General features: G+C 39.3%; 2 protein-coding genes across 6 annotated transcripts in view; one reads left to right on the top strand and one right to left on the bottom strand.

Moving 5' to 3' along the window:
• LOC124167804 overlaps positions 1–17444 on the top strand; it is a 66602-nt gene that overhangs the window by 25453 nt on the left and 23705 nt on the right. For all 5 annotated transcript variants that reach the window (XM_046545837.1, XM_046545836.1, XM_046545835.1 and 2 more), the window contains 2 exons: positions 2399–2515; positions 2596–2667. In XM_046545837.1, coding sequence (XP_046401793.1) covers positions 2399–2515; positions 2596–2667 — 189 coding nt within the window. The remainder of the gene's footprint in view (positions 1–2398; positions 2516–2595; positions 2668–17444) is intronic.
• LOC124167805 lies at positions 5966–15515 on the bottom strand. The gene is made up of 3 exons (XM_046545839.1): positions 15422–15515; positions 15177–15302; positions 5966–9109 (listed from the first exon to the last, which is right to left on the bottom strand). The coding sequence occupies exon 3, from the start codon at positions 8812–8814 to the stop codon at positions 6427–6429; it is 2388 nt and encodes a 795-aa protein (XP_046401795.1). The 5' UTR covers positions 8815–9109; positions 15177–15302; positions 15422–15515; the 3' UTR covers positions 5966–6426.

The raw sequence follows: 17444 nt of genomic DNA, 5'->3' as shown, positions 1-17444 counted from the left end.
CGCCATACACTGTCGCACACACGTCATTGGTAGTTGACTTGGAAAAACGTAGAGGACTCAAGTCGTTTAGTGCATGCACCACTGTTTTAGGCAAGTTGACGACCTACATCATAGTTGCGGTTGAGCGTTGTGAAAAGATATCGTTCGACGCGGGGGAGTGAAGTAACCAAAAGTGATCCGGGGGAAAAATCCGAAAATCCAGTTTTCCACACGAAACCCCTCAAGAAAATTAAAAATGGCGGGAAAAGAATCGACTTGTTACGCATTGAGCTACTGCTCCCGAACCGTTCCACGCATCGGAAAGATCATCACAAATTCGAAGACTGCAAGAATACGGGCTTCCCCTGATGTCAGTTTTGTTTATTTATGCCGAACGACTGCTTCGCAATAGCTCACCACAGCTGAAAAAAGTGCATTAAAATAATAGTAAAAAATGACATGTGAGTGGGCTCTTGGCTGAATGCATCAATACACAAACATTCAAAAAATTATTTTCACCACTTCTCATTCTACACTCAAAATTCTCAATCTATTCAAATAAAGTTGCGATGATAAAAAAATCATTTGGCTTTGGGAATGACAAGTCTGTCTAAACAAAGTCACCAAACAAAAGCAGATACCTTAGGAGAAGTGCAACCAAAAATAGCTGATAGAAAGCAACAACAATCAATGTGGGGAATTTATTCAAAATAAAAAAGCTGATTTTTAAAATGTATTTGAATTTTACCTTTTTATTTATACATTCATCAAGTGAAATAGAAGAAAAAACGTATGTTTAATATGCTTTGCGCCATTCTAGAATACTAGGTACTATTAAAATATTTGAGCAATGATTTAATATTGGAATTCGATATTTGAGTTCGAGAAATCTACTATTTGACCCATCTCTACTTATAATGAACAGATTCAATTGTCTGGGTTTTGACTGTTTAGAGGGTTACTAACCCAGGGGGAAGACAATCTCTGAAAGCAGTGGCTACCAAATCATTTTATAGTTAAAAAAGTGTGAAATATTCTCTGAAATTGTTAATATTAAAGTACTTATCAAAATGTAAGAATATATTTCAGTGAGGGAGGTTTTTTCTCATATCATTCTCAAAAATTAGTGACTTCCCTCAATTAATAATGGTTTCAGATGGTCATTCAAATTTTGTCCATATACATACCAGTGGTAGGGTCCAATTGATGGCAATGTCATTACTGTGCAATTAATGTTGATGAACAGGAGGCCTAGTTAAGGCTGAATAAAATGAGGCATCTATTATGCATTATCAATTCGTGTCCTAGTTACTACTATTGTCCAAATCGCTATGATTTTAAAATCCTGAACTTCTTCAAATAAGGATTTAATTTCATCATGGTATCTTCACCCAATTTTATTAATTATCATGTCAATTATTCAATTAACACATTTCAATAGATCACAGAGTCCTTGGTTCTTTGTTCTGTCAATGGAATTGGAGCATTTCCATAAATATGATTCTAGTGGTAAAATCATCTACTTAAACAAGATGCAATTATTTTAGTGCAGTTCATGGTGTCATCAGCCTTTGTTTCATTGATGGAATATAGGCTAGGGGTGGGGCCTAATTACAAAAAGTAATACTTAAAGCCCTGTTCTTACTTATGAGTTAAACCAGTGTTTAGGAGGGCCATTTTCTAATGAAAAGCTGTTGCTTGAATGTCTTACATTCAGTGGGATAAAACATTGATCCCAAATATTAGGTGGGTCCTCCCTTTTCCCCAGCGATGACACCAGTAGTGTACAGAATGCAGAAGAATAGCATGCAGAACGGTTGAGGTTGAACTCCTAAATTTAGCTCATCTAGGGTAACTAACTACCTACATCAGTCACCCATTGCACTCGGATTAACTGAAATGTGGTTGTTAGTGCCAAAATGCCATTTAGGGCCCCCGCGCACTGGCAACTTTTACAAAGCAACTATTTAGTTGCTTTGAGGAAGTCCCTATGGAACACGCGGCAGTTGCGGCAACTAAAAAGTTGCCCGTGCGCGGGGCCACAGTCAATTTCGTGTGTTTCATTTGAACATCCGCAAAGCAACTAAATAGTTGCTTTGTAAAAGTTGCCAGTGCGCGGGGGCCCTTATTGTTGATGTTACCATTAGAACATTTTGAGCCAATTTCAATGTTCGTCTAACATAGGCTGAATGCATTATTAATATTACTTTAGTAATTAAAAAGTAGTTGTTAGTAATCACTGGTATTGCCAAGATTGACATTCTGAGTCTCTTACCAGGGTTGGGGAAGCAGTCTGGATCAGTCTATCAGATTGAAAAATGAACTGGTCAAGTTGACCCATTTGGTTGACTTGTACGTATTTTAATCCTTTTATTTTTCTTGGCACAATTCTCAGCAATGCTTTTCATGAATTTTTCAGAGTGGTGAAGTGTTGCAAACATACACAGGTTGTGGGAGTATCGTGGCAGTGAAAGTCAGTGCTGAAAGACTTTATGCTGCCAGCTATGATGGGAAAATATACATTTATGATCTCAAGGTAAATAATTCCAAAAATTTGCTTGTGAATTTAATAATTTGTAACTTATGTGATATTCATTGAAATTTCTTTAATTTCAGAATCCCTCCCCCGCACATATTATTGATGCCAGTGATAGATTACTGCTGAGTATGGAAAAGAAAGGCAATAAGGTAAGCGGTATTCATCATTGTAAATTTCCTTGTTGTTCACCAGCATCCTTGCAGTACTATACATTACCGTCACATACTGCTTTAGCGCAGGTTTGAGGCTCTCAACCAGATGTGGTGTCTTGTAAGTACATCTGTTATCCCTTGCGTCGCCATCCTTGGCTTACCATCTCGTAACATGAGCCTCAGTAAAAGTGCCATGGGAATTCAGGAACCTGGATAGCATAGTGGTCTGCACAGAGGAATGGAAAGCCAGGTGCAGTGGTATTTTTTCTCATAGAAATTCAGGTAGAGCCTGAATCAATCATTTTTCCATCCTCCAGCTCCAGAGATGGCAAAAAAAATTATCGTATTTCGCGATCATTCCCTGTAATGGCTCTTGGGATAGGATTACCGTCACTGGACATGTCCCTTTCAAATCATAGCTTGTACCATCATTCAACCAATCACTATGCTGCTAACAGTGATTGTAATGCCATGCTTGGCTTTTGATTGAATGGCCATTATACATGTGGAAAGTGATGGAATAAGTGATGGAAAAAATGGTGGTAGGAATGAACGTATGATTCAGAAAATAATGGGTCAAGCGATCGTTTCTTTGGTTCCTGAAAGCCATTGCTGGAGCTATCTCTCAAGGCTGTTTTACACGGGGGCACGTACTTGCACTATCTGACATATGTACGAAGGCACAGTCACAATTGCGTTGTGTAAAGTGGTGAATTGCTAGAACACATGCGAGAATGCGTGGACGTGAGATGGCAAAATAGCCCGTTCTACTTTCGTTCATGCATTCACAAAATTCAACGCAATTTTAGAAATTAATGCAGCTCTAGCCTGGGCAATTCCGTGCCCCAAGTAAAACGGCCTTCAGAGAAATAAATGACCCTAAGATTCATCCTTAACCCTTTCCTGCTGGTGCCTACAATAGGAAACCATTTTCCGTACTACATGTAGCAGAAGAATATTTGAAACCACTGTGAGCAGAGCTCTTTTTTGGGGTTGGAGTAACCCTGGTATTTTCGTCCCTCCAGAGTTGGTACCCAACTCAATAGGGCATCTGTCCCTAACCCCATCCACTGAAATACACCCTTTAACACCATCATAGCACGAATCCACTGGCAACTTATTGCATTACCAGTGTTTTTTTTTTCAACCAAACATTGTATGTGATTTTCAGTAATTTACTCTTCTAAAAGAATTACTAACATTATTTTAAGCATTGTGGAATTTTAACTGGTTTCTAGTGTTAATAACAACAAAGTTAGTAAACACAAGGTAATGAGGCTATAAGTCCGGAAGTTCGTTATTTATAACTATAAGGCTAAAATTTCGTTTAAAAATAGCTTATGGACAGAATAAAATGAAGAATTCATTCCAAAGTATAGAAAAATTGTATTATGCTACAAAATATATCAATTGACAATACTATCACTTTGCAAAGGATTCCTGCTGTGCGGATGGACAATTGCTACCTCAGTGGTCACTTCCCTTCCCTCACATTAGCAAGAGCCAAGGTTCCGTTGTTTGCATTGAAAAATCTGCGATGACAGGTAACTAGACTTAAATGCGTAGTTGTGTACATCTTCTCTTTCGAAGTAGAGAGCCAAAGTGATGATCAGGAACCAAATGATGCAGTCATTTTCCATTTTAAACAAGTGTTAAATGTTCACAAAGGGCCCAGGTTGGAGAGAGAGAAGTTTGGGAACTCCATTACTCTTTCAGCACTGAATCTATTTCACTTCATGGCTGGGAGCATGGGAGTCTTATACCTGTCGCATTTGAACAGCAATCTGAGTTCATGTCCAAGTGATGGCAATTTTTTTCCTGTCTTGTATTTCATGGAATTACTGCTATATGTACAAACCCATACATTTCCCAAGTTAGTTAGGATAAAATTTTTCTGTTTTTTTGCCCATTTTATATGAATTTTTAATGGATCTTCAAACTGACTAAATCAGAAAGTGAAACTGGGGATTTTGTTTTCCCATGAAAGACTTGCCGTTGTGAGTTTAGACTGCCAGAAAAACGGTATCGAAAGATTGTATTTTTTTAAATCTGAGACCATCGTAGCAGAAATCTCTTTGGAACTGCCCAGGAATGTTCAAATAGAAAGCAATTTAAGGCATGTTAAAAATATGAACAATGATATTCTCACGTGGCACTATTTTATACAAGGGAAGGTAATGCTTCCTGCGCATGAGGTGGGAGGGTAAATAGTGCTATCCTTGCACGATACATTTCAGGGCAAGTCTTCCCACAGCTTCAATAAGAAACATTGTACTTCAGAAAATCTTTTCATTTTTCCTCTGCCACAATCGCTTTTCAGTCTGGCGATATCATGCTCATCCAAAGACAAAAAATTTAGTGACATTAGTGAAAACTCCCAGGGTGGTTCTGAACGGATCTTCTTGCACCCTGGGCCTAGAAGGCATGAGTTGTGGCTTAGGCCTGAAAGGCATGCGTCGTAGCTCATTTGAAAATCCATTCATTCCATGATGTATTGAGGTAGTCCAGTAAAAATCAAACCTTTGTAATCCAAGGGTTTCCAGTGACCAGGAAAAACAGGAATTGTATGTGAATTGAAACAGGTACAGAGTAGCTTAGCTCAAAGGAGAATTCTAAGAATACATAGTGACTTAACCAGTACAGCGACATGATAAAAAAAGTTTCCAGAACCGCTTATATGTGTTTTGTGTTTTTTTTTGGCTGTCTACCTTCAAATTCTCTCTATTCACGCAACTTATGGATGTATAGGTATGCCCTTGACTGCTTTCTGCCACCCGAGTAACATAAGGAGAATGAGAATTTGCGAATGTTAATGCCACAATATTTTCACCAATATGAACTATGTATGTACTTATTTATCGAATGACAGTTTACCACATGAATTTGAGACTGAACACTCCATATTAACTGCATTTCTAACAGATCGCTAGCAATTACCGAGATTATGGACTCTTGGTGAAGGTTTTCTGTTGATGGAAACTCGCTATGGCAAGTGCCAGCACTAAAAGGGCCTCGTAAAAAAGAAAGTTTTTCACCCATTAATCATGGGGTCAATAGATGGTTCTTTAGCAGTATCTCGTAATCGCAAGGGTCTCGCAATAGCCCATACTCCCTTTAATGCGGTTCCGCTGTATTTTAAAACTAAAAATCATTTGTTACACAGATGTCCAAGTAGACATTTATTTGAGTGCATCCGAGCAAAGTTGATGGCACCCTAGGGAACACTCCTATAACCTTGCCATTTTTTCATGAACTTGGAAGCAGTGTTCTAATAAAGACAAAATTTACAATGATTAGATGTATTTGAAAATATTCTCCATTTAGACACTCAGACAGCATACAAATTATATATTTATACAAATATACAAAATTATACAAATGTACAAAATTTTGTGAATTTCCCACATGTTTCAAATGTGATTGAAAGTACACCCATTACCATGCCAGATTTAAGATTTTCGAGGCAGCCGTGCTCTGACAAGAAGTATTTAAGACAAAATTTACAATAAATAGATACATTTGAAAATATTTCCCATTTAGATTCACTGACAGCTTACAAGTTATTAATTTTAACAGTTCACAAATTATTAATAATTAATTATTAATTACACCTATATGTGGTCCAACTCCCTTCCAGATTCCTCTTCCTCTAAGAATAGGTCATTAAAATTCCACCTCAGGTCATCAATTATATCTACCCAGGTTGGCTTACTCCCTGTCCCAGTTAGTGCAAATCCAACCCCAGTTTGTGTACTCCTATATCCATATTCCCTGCAGGTATTTGCATAACAATAATAATAGTAGGTCCACAGCCTTCCCCTCCGTCACCCTTGCCCGAATTCTCCGTTTTAGCCTCCTCCCTGCAGCACTTGAGTTACCCAAATCCCAACCTAATTCTTCCTCCTTCTCTCCCTCTTCCTTCTCCTCCTCAGGTAATTCAATAGAATTGCACTCCAGTTGATCTGCCCACCTTTGCCTACCCCCGGACCGATTTTTCTTTTTCCTAGTCCGGATTCGTGTCTTAGCTGCCTGGGTTTGCATACTCCCAGCCTCAACTAGTATACTTCCTATTTCTGTCCTCCCAGTTCGCTCTACCTCTAACAATACTGACATTACGTCCCCAGCCTTCACTCCTGCCTGAAATCCCTGGTCACTCTTGGCCCGATATCGTATTTTCATGGCATGAGTTTTCCTCCTCGCTGCCTGGATATGTGTACTCCAGGCCCCAGTTTGAGAACTCACGGACCAAATTTCTGTTCTCCTGGCCCCAGTTTGTGTACTTCCCATTTCTGCGCTCCCTGCAGGGACCCACCTGGATTCCTCTTCCTCATTAAAATTGCACTCCAATTCATCCATCGCCTTTGCCCAGGTTTGGTTACTCTTGGCCCGATTTGGCTTTTTCTTGGACCGGGTTTGCGTCCTTGCTGCCTGGCTTTGGGTACTCCCAGCCACGGTTTGCATACTCCGGGCCCCAGTTCTTGTACTTCCTGTTTCTGTCCTCCCAGCAGGGGTTCCCTCTACCTCTGACAATACTGAAATTAGGTCCCCAGCCTTCACTCCTGCCTGAAATCTCTGTTTTTGCCTCCACCGTGCAGCAATTGGAGTACCCAAATCCCAGCATGATTCCTCCTCCTCAGGCAATTTGTTAAAATTGCACTCCAGTTCATCCATCGCCTTTGCCCAGGTTTGGTTACTCTTGGCCCGATTTGGCTTTTTCTTGGACCAGGTTCGTGTGCTTGCTGCCTGGCTTTGGGTACTCCCAGCCACGGTTTGCATACTCCGGGCCCCAGTTCTTGTACTTCCTGTTTCTGTCCTCCCAGCAGGGGTTCCCTCTACCTCTGACAATACTGAAATTAGGTCCCCAGCCTTCACTCCTGCCTGAAATCTCTGTTTTTGCCTCCACCGTGCAGCAATTGGAGTACCCAAATCCCAGCATGATTCCTCCTCCTCAGGCAATTTGTTAAAATTGCACTCCAGTTCATCCATCGCCTTTGCCCAGGTTTGGTTACTCTTGGCCCGATTTGGCTTTTTCTTGGACCAGGTTCGTGTGCTTGCTGCCTGGCTTTGGGTACTCCCAGCCACGGTTTGCATACTCCGGGCCCCAGTTCTTGTACTTCCTGTTTCTGTCCTCCCAGCAGGGGTTCCCTCTACCTCTGACAATACTGAAATTAGGTCCCCAGCCTTCACTCCTGCCTGAAATCTCTGTTTTTGCTTCCACCGTGCAGCAATTGGAGTACCCAAATCCCAGCATGATTCCTTCTCCTGGGGCAATTCGTTTAAATTGCACTCCAGTTCATCCATCGCCTTTGCCCAGGTTTGGTTACTCTTGGCCCAAGTTGGCTTTTTCTTGGACCGGGTTTGCGTCCCTGCTGCCTGGCTTTGGGTACTCCCAGCCACGGTTTGCATACTCCGGGCCCCAGTTCTTGTACTTCCTATTTCTGTCCTCCCAGCAGGGGTTCCCTCTACCTCTGACAATACTGAAATTAGGTCCCCAGCCTTCACTCCTGCCTGAAATCTCTGTTTTTGCCTCCACCGTGCAGCAATTGGAGTACCCAAATCCCAGCATGATTCCTTCTCCTGGGGCAATTCGTTTAAATTGCACTCCAGTTCATCCATCGCCTTTGCCCAGGTTTGGTTACTCTTGGCCCAATTTGGCTTTTTCTTGGACCGGCTTTGCGTCCTTGCTGCCTGGGTTTGTGTACTCTGGGCCCCTGTTTGGGAACTCTTGGCCCAAGTTTCTGTACTCCCAGCCCCACTTTCCATACTCCTGGCCCCAGTACTTCTCATTTCTGTGCTTCCTGCAGGGACCCACCCGGATTCCTCTTCCTCATTAAAATTGCACTCCAATTCATCCATCCCCTTTGCCCAGTTTTCCCAACCCCCAGTCTGAATATTCTTTTTCTTGGCCTGGCTTCTTGTCTTTGCTGCCTGCGTTTGCATACTTCCCGTTTGCATTTTCCTCATCCCTGAAGGGGCTTGCTGGACCTCTGACATTAGTTCTTCAACCGTTCTTCCCAGGTCATCAATCGCCCCGCCCCGATTTCTCTTTTGCCTTCTCCCAGCAGCATTTTTTGTACTCCCATCTGGAAATGGCCTTCTCCATCTCACTGAAGACGAACGGCCTTGATGTAGCCCATCAGCCATTATTCTCAGTACTCTCCCAAGTGAGGTTGCAAGGTTCCCAAATTTCCGGTATGATTTTTTATGAACATCCACTAGTTCGTTCACTAGGATTGTAAAAAGATGGATCTCAGAAATTATTATCAAATCTCATTATTGATTGAGTATTTCGCATATATATCTATGGCCATGGGTCCAGTATCAACATTGAATGTGTCTGGTCTTCTATCCAAGTTAAAGATAAGTAACTTCTCCCACATGCAGCACTACTACTGATTGCTGGAATTGTCTGCTATAACTCCCCTTCCTTGTACACCATCTGTAATCAGTGAATTAGTATAGAAATTAGACAAAATTGATTTCAAAGAATGGACTATCTAAATCTAGAACTTTGGTCCAGAGTAGCTCAATAACACAGGAATTGTTCTTGAGAAATGGAATTAAGGGCTGCTGTCATAGATCAGAAATACGGAATTCTAGCAGAAGCATTGGATACAAACCAAACTAGAAAAAATTGCAGGGAGGCTCTAAAGAGATTCCTTGAGTACCTATTACAACTTATGTAGCAATCCATGCATTATACATGAGGTAGTCCAGCAAACAACAATCCCCCTTGTATTCAAAAATAAATTCACAGAAGGTCAGGTAGCATGTGAGCCAGTCATTGGAAAAAAATCTCACTTCATGGTCTCCATTCGGAGGACCATAGAAAATCCATATAACTGGCAGAAAATATACAAGTACTGTCGTAACTGACGTATATGTATGGGTATGGACACATAACATCTAAGCCAAGTTTGTAAGGCTAGGTCTACGTTAGAACATCATATATATAAATATTTATCTTACTGGGTGGTATAAGTGACTTGCATTCATATGTGGAATTTAAGTGTGAATGATTGTCGTCGACTGTCGAAGTCTCAACTATCTTCTCCATTAGAAAGCCTATAACTTTCTGATATTTCTTGATTTTTTTTGGTATGACATCATTAAGTTTACACACTTAGGTTTCAAAGTAAGGAAAACAATGATACTATTACGAATTTAGTCATACCGAGGGATTACACATAAGTAGAGGTCCGTGAAAGTGGTTTTATTTTTTGATAAAATTCGTTTTAAAATCACGTGATTTCGGTGTTATAGAAAATCTTGGCGGTGTTATTATAATGCTACAATTTTCCCACGTTTATAGGCATTTTATTATTTTATGGCTCACATTTCATGAATACTTATACTTTCATTAAGCATTTTACATAACATTTAACACAATTTCGATTGTACAAAATTTCTGATAAAACTAAATGAAAGAAATGGTTCTACTTATATTCGTTCAAGGTATGTGAATGGGGTAAGTATTTAGTCTTGGTGAATACGATCGGCAAACGGCATATTCCCACTACCTCATGGATGTGTATACTTATGTGTGTGTATAAGAGCCATTCCAGAATTTTTGGATTGTCAAGTTAAGTAACTAAATAAAGCCTTTAAAAATTTCTATAGTAGCAGCAACAAGCTCCTCCTTTGTTTTCTTTGACTAAGTGACTGTGTGTTCAAATGATAGCTGTCATTTAGCGGGTCCCCTTTCAATCGCAGGTTTACGTGTATTCCTACTGACGTGCTTTAACAAAACATCTAGAATGAGAAGCTTTCTCACATGAAAAAATAGATATTAGATTTGGCCAATGTTAAAATGATTTTTTTTCATTGTAGCTCAGTGGAGAGCCGAATATCCGACGATCCGTCTGCCAATAAGGAGAACCCCCTCTCCTCCTATCCTTTCTGTTCCTTCCTTCCCTTCCTCTCCTGCTTCGTGCTTTCAAATAACCATACGTGTCTTTAAACGAATCAAATCGCGCAGTTGACGGCATGGCGCCGTTGACTTCCGCCGTATTCACTACGGCGCCCATTTCAATCCGGCCCGGCGGTACGCCGTCTACGGCGTGAAATACAGGCAGTGCTACATTGAGGCCGCTTTCTGACGAAACGACTTTTCGCCGGTCGCCGTTCACGTCATGACGCTGTGAAATTCAGGCCGCTTTCAGACAAGACGGCTCTCTGCTACGCTGTGGGCCGTGCAGTGAACGGCGGCCCGGTTCCAGCCAGCGGCCGTGTTTAAGTCAACGAAATTGTTACATTAGACCCACACTCAAGGTTTTCCAGCAACAAGTTATCCAATAACGCTGTCTAATGCGTCGCGGTGAGTCACCGGAATTACTGCTCGGCATTGACGCGTACCGGGCGCGTGAGCTTGTATTTCCGGTCTTCCGCGGCCGCGTTAAATTTCTTCCGCACATTTTTAATTCATAATATCTAATTCTTCAGGTGAGAAAGCGCCTCATTCTAAATATTTCAGGATTGATACATGGGAATCGAAGAGAAAGGCTGTGATAAATTCAACGGCAAATTCTGGCGCAGAAGTCACTACAGTGCGCGATATTACGCGGGTGCGTTATGCGCGAGACTAAACGAGCCAATTGACCTTGGAATCGTAATGAGATAAAGCAAATGAACGTCGGCAGCGTTAAACAATGAAGGCTTAGGCTTTAATAGATTGTGACTCATTAGATGTGATATTTTTCGTTAATCCACCTAAAATCGCACAAAACGCGAAATTTCGTTTTTATTCACCGATTTCGCGTTATTTCGTTTTATTTCGCGTTATTTCGCGAAATTCACGGACCTCTACACATAAGTGATAACCGAATTTCAAGTGATTACGTTAATTTTCGAATGCGAGCACTATGAAGTAGATATATTCGCTCGTACAACCTATGGTAGAAAAAATATCGAATACCTAGTTATCGAGTTTTTTACGTGCTAGTCATAACAAAGTGGCCAATTTTAATTATTCCTCGAAGGAATTTTCATTAATTTCTGTAGAAAAATCGCTCATAAATCCCAAGTCACCAATCAAGGTGAAAATTTGCAGCTCTAGCGATGGAAGTGGTTGTGCCCTCTCCTGTACGATAGCTTGTTATACAGCATGCACACCCAAACTAGACTTTCAACTATTTAAAAATTGTATCCTTGAGTTTGTATCCTATATTTCCATCTGTGGAATTAAAAGAAAATGAAGTTCGAGCAGGAATCTTTATTGCGGAAAAGAATTGGTTAGTACCCACGTAACAGTTTTGAGTGTTAGCAATGAACGCTGCGAAAAAGTGAAGAAAAAGTTGACACATGATATTGTGTACTTGTTTACATGCTTCTGGCAGTTGCAGTGTTGTATTTTGCAAAGATTTTATGAAGCTGCATTTTCTCGTTCTCTCATATTGTGTGCAAATGTAAATGAATATTGCATCATTGAAAGCTTTTCCCCACTATCTATGTTGCACATTAATGACTGACAATGAGTTGGCTGAATAAAAGCTCACTTTTAATTAGCTTCGTGCATTGGAAATACTCTCCCATGTTTCCAGCGAAGTAAATATCCAAATGATGATATTTTCACGTTATTTTGTTGAAAGAATGAAAGTATATTTGCGTGCGTGAAAGATTGAGTGTATGTGCATGCGAATGCATCTAAGAATATAGTAAGTTACTGGTATTTTTTGTGTCATTTGCTCGTAATCCTCGACACCCCTCTTACGTGTATTAACTGTGACAGTGAAACCACCAGATTCATCAATCAACGTAATGTATAAAAGGCAGAAGATATAATGATTAAAGGTTGGTTGACAATGCATTCTATGGTCGCTTAGATCGCAGTACAACATAATGAATCAATTGAAGTATTCAGTTTAGTAATGTAGCGTTGAGATACCGTAATTTCCCGAATCCACGCAATCGGTCAACTCTGGGAATAATATTACGCAATTTGATTGGCAATGCTTGAGATGCAACTCTCAGACTATAATGTTTATTGATTTTGTATCTAATAACGTAAAAATACGCGGAGGAGTTCATTAATATCGCAGTGAATGAAACTTCACTGAGAATTTACCGCGCATTTCTCCGCTGAGAATTTCACCGCACCGATCGAAATCTCTGAAGCACTAACGCAAATGTTCGACTTACGTAAATTTTGACTTACCCAGAGCCTGCCGGAAGGCATCTATAATTCAATACTTTTTTAATGCACATCAAATTTCCTACGTAACTCAGGGGATGCCTGTAATTTTTTTAATGAATAAATGTTAGACATTTTCACATTTCACCAATTTTCACATTTGATGTGCATTAAAAAGTATTGAATTATTAATTGAATTAATGCAATGTATTGAATTGTAAAGTATGCAAAAGTATTGAATTAATGCAATCTAGCTTCAATAGGAAGTGAAGTGATACAATCGGTTTTGACGAGAAAATTGGCATTAACCTTTTCCCTAATAAAGACGTAAATATGTGTCTGGATGTTTCTTGACCCAGGAAACGAAAGCCGTATATTTTTGACGGAGATTTTCCTAAGCAGGTGAATGAATACCGAATATATAAGTTTCCTAGCTCTTTCCCTTTTATGACGGTCGTGGTTATGCTATCTTTGTTTTGGGACCCAACACTGCAGGGCTTAGGCTTTACCCTCGAAATCCGGAAGCAGGTACCCACACCCTTCTTCCTATATTACCACTCTTAGCAGTAAGGAACCGCGGTCATACATTTGTTCATCCAGTCATTTTGTGAAATAAATATTTGTTCCTTTCTCAAAAAATATAAACAAAGAATCGAATTATTTGTCTTTTGAGCAGCATTTACAATTTAAAACAAAATTCTATGATAAATATTAACTTATATCTCGATTTCAAATATTATATATTATATACTATATTCTCGAACCCCAACATGGAAATTGTTGGTGCATTAAATACGTTAATAGTGACCATAGAGCTTCATTCAAAGTTTGACAATTCTCAGAATAAAATGAGGAATTCAATTCGAAGTCTTGAAATTTATGTTCAAGCGACAATTATCCATATAGCTAATTCATATAAACAAAGCATGATTGACTGCGAACCAATGCAGCTGGTAGGGTTATAAACCTCGAAAGGAGGGAGCCCAACTACCCTCGGAGTCTGAGGTAATGCAAAGTCCCCGCTAGGAATGGTTGAAAAAGGTTGGTACTGTGATTTATTCGCGACACCCTTGTTAACGAATTTTCTGCAAAAATGCTCCGTATGGAGGGGATGGAAGAATCTCTCAGGGCTAAGTACAGCAGTCACGCTTAGGCGAGAACTTCAACGTCTCGGAAGGGTTAAAATGTCTCAATTTATCATTTTTTTCAACTTTTACTGAAGCCAAATCTTCGATTTTTTGTGAATATTATGTCCAGTCAAGCTCATCAAAAACATTGCAAAACATGGCAACTGTCCTGAGGGTGAGAATTGGCATGTTCTTATGGCCTGAGAAATGATTTTCAGGTGCTAAGGACTGCTGCTCAAACATTCATGCACAATTATTATACATAATTGCATTATACCTATAATATTCATATATAATATTAATATATTATTCCTTCTGTTGGTGAGTGGTGAGCTGCCCCAGTGCCATCTATTGGTTACTCTTGTAGGCCAAAGCAAAGGGAGCTTACTGTGTATAAACCCCCGCCGAAATCATGGTAAATCTAAGCGTCCTTGTAGCGCAACTGGTGGAGCACCTGGCCGGCAACCAGGAGGTTCTGGGCTCGAGTCCCAGTCAGGCCACATTTTTACCCTCTAATTTTTGGCTTTTTCCATCTACCACAGCACCGTTGTCCTCGTCCTTTTTCTATTACAAGTTCCTATCCCTTTCTTTCCTTACCAGTGAATTTATTTGTATGCTTGCGCTTCAGGCGTCGTGTGAATGAATGAATTAATTTATGATATTTATTTATACATATAATATTATACATGCATAAATCATGCATCACATTTCAGTCATCACCGTCTAAACTAGCATCCAATAAGTCATGTGAGTCAACTTTATTTTCGCAATTTCAAGAAGCGAAGGGGGAAGAGGGGACGAGGTAGGGGAGTGGAACAAGCATTGGGAGTGGAGAAAACATTTAATGGTCCGGTTTAATGCAAGAGAGGGGGAAGGAGGTGGTCTGAACTTCCTCCCATCCCACTTCCTGCTTAAATTGAGACTCCAGTGTTGTTGGCCCGGTCGCATCCTCATCAGTCCTAATGACATAAAAGCACAGGATGCAGCTTGTGTCATGTGCCAATCTTTGTACCTACCCGACCCATCAGTGAAACTGAACCAGTGGGTGTCTACTTATTATTGAAAATGATAGCACGTAACTCATGAAAAAAATATGTAAAAGACCCTAACTACCCATTTGAAAAAATTGTATAAACCTGTTTTAAATTTTTATACATTCATATACATCACCATGGCAATGTATAAGAATGTATAAAAATTTGAAACAGGTTTATACAATTTTTTCATAGGGGTATAGCTTTCACTCTTACCATTTTACTGAAAAAATTCAGAAATCTGAATTCCACGTATACAATTGGAATTTTCCCTTGGTTGATATAGTGGAAATATTACAGGATGACAGTTATGAAGGTGATGTAATACATGCAAATGAATGCCTGAAATAGAACATAGTGAATTATTTCTCTGAATATACCTAACAATCACTGAGGCTAAGAAATTTTAGTATTTCAATGGCTCAAGCAGGGAAGCAGAAAATTATCATAATGTCCAGCACCTGTCCTTGATGTGTATCATTGGAGCCTCACACTCCTGTGTTGCTAAGCAAATCCAGGTGGTAATGTATTCCAAGACTGAGAATTCGAAGAAAGTCCTATCTCATTCCTCTTTTTATCAGTTTTGATTTTCATGAAAAGATGCAGCAATCAACTTTATCTCATATCTTACTGATAAGGCAACGTGACAAATATGGCTACATCTTTACATATGAAAAAAGTGGAAAATCGTGTTAGCTAGAACATTTATAACTGGAGAATGGCTGCACCGACTTTAATGATATTTGTTTTTTTAGATTAGTCTTTGCCCCAGATTACAGGATATACATTCAAAAATAGTGAAAGTTAACAAAAAAAATTGATCTTGTTTTTAGGTTTAGTTTTTCAGGAGTTGGTGGCTCTGCAACAGCTAACAAGTTGGTCCAAACTAATGATTTGTTTTGTTTTAACAAATTAAATTACTAAGCTTCTGAACAATATTTAGAATATTAAACTAATACAGACTGTCCTACAAGTTGTGTTTCATTTTTGACCTCTAATTTTAGTAACTTCTCATCAAACAATATTCATCAAAATTTGCATGCATATGGGGCAAGGTCCTGGTTTTGTAGAGTGTAAGCATAATTTTAAAACTTTAACCTTTTGACGTCATATTGTGGATCCAGACCAAAAATTTGAATTTGCCTTATGGGGTTTCAATGTTAAAAAAATCGACATTGAAAAAGTGTGAATTTCAATGACCAAGTTGTCAATTCTTATGTTTTCAGACATGAGAAAACCTAAAATAACACTTTTATTGGCAAAAATTTAACCATTGACCCAGTAAGGTCAAGTCAAGGTTATAAGGGTGGTAAAAAGAATAGCATACCAACAAAAGTGTCGATGCATGGGTTTTTAAAGGGTGCCCAAGTCAATGGTATTGCCCTGATACCTACCCGTATTATCCACTAGTTGACCTCCAAGGTTAATACAGAGGCCAAAAGTCATTAAGGTCGACGTCGGGTCATAGTAACAACCAACGTGTCGAACCATAGGTTTTAAAGGGTGCCAAAGTTGGTTTTGCAGTTCATTGATCCATATTGTTAATTTTTTGATCTCCGAAGGTCATAATGGGGGTCAAAATTCACAGAAGTAAACATCGGGCCATCATGACATCCAACGTGTGGAATCATAGGTTTTAAAGAGTTCCTAAGTCATTTTCGCAGTTCATGGACTCATATTGTTGATTTTTGGACCTCTGAATGTCATAAAACCTATGATTCCAAACTTGATGATATCATGATGGCTCAACATTTACCTCTATGAATTTTGACCTCCGTATTAACTTTGGAGGTCAACTAGAGGAAAATATGGGTATCAGGACAATTCCATTGACTTGGGCATCCTTTAAAACCCATGGATTGACACCTTTGTTGGTGTGCTATTCTTTTTGCCACCCTTATAACCTTTACTATGACCTTAATGGGTCAACAGTTAAATTTTTGCCAATCAAAGTGTTATTTCCGGTTTTCTTGCGTCCAAGAACATAAGAATAGCTAACTTGGTCATTGAAATTCACACTTTTTCAATCTCGATTTTTCATTACAATGAAACCCCATAAGGCAATTTCAAATTTTTGGTCTGAACCCACTCTGTGACGTCATGTCAAATTTTAAACTTTTGCTTACACTCCACAAAACTAGGGCCTTTCCCCATATGTATGCAAATTTTGATGAATATTGTTTAATGAGAAGTTACTAAAATTAGAGGTCAAAAATGAAACAACTTGTAGGACATGTATGTGTGTAGGACATGTGTATTAGTTTAATATTTTAAATATATTGTTCAGAAGCTTAGTAATTTAATTTGTTAAAACAAAACAAATCATTAGTTTGGACCAACTTGTTAGCTGTTGCAGTGCCACCAACCAAAAGTATGCAAATTTTGATGAATATTATTTAATGAGAAGTTACTAAAATTACAGGTCAAAATGACACACAACCTGTGAGACAGTCCGTATATCAAGCTAAGCCCAGCTCAAATTGA

The sequence above is a fragment of the Ischnura elegans genome, chromosome 11 (assembly GCF_921293095.1).
Source record: "Ischnura elegans chromosome 11, ioIscEleg1.1, whole genome shotgun sequence".
Taxonomy (NCBI): domain Eukaryota; kingdom Metazoa; phylum Arthropoda; class Insecta; order Odonata; family Coenagrionidae; genus Ischnura; species Ischnura elegans.
This window is presented reverse-complemented; position numbering and strand designations above follow the sequence as displayed.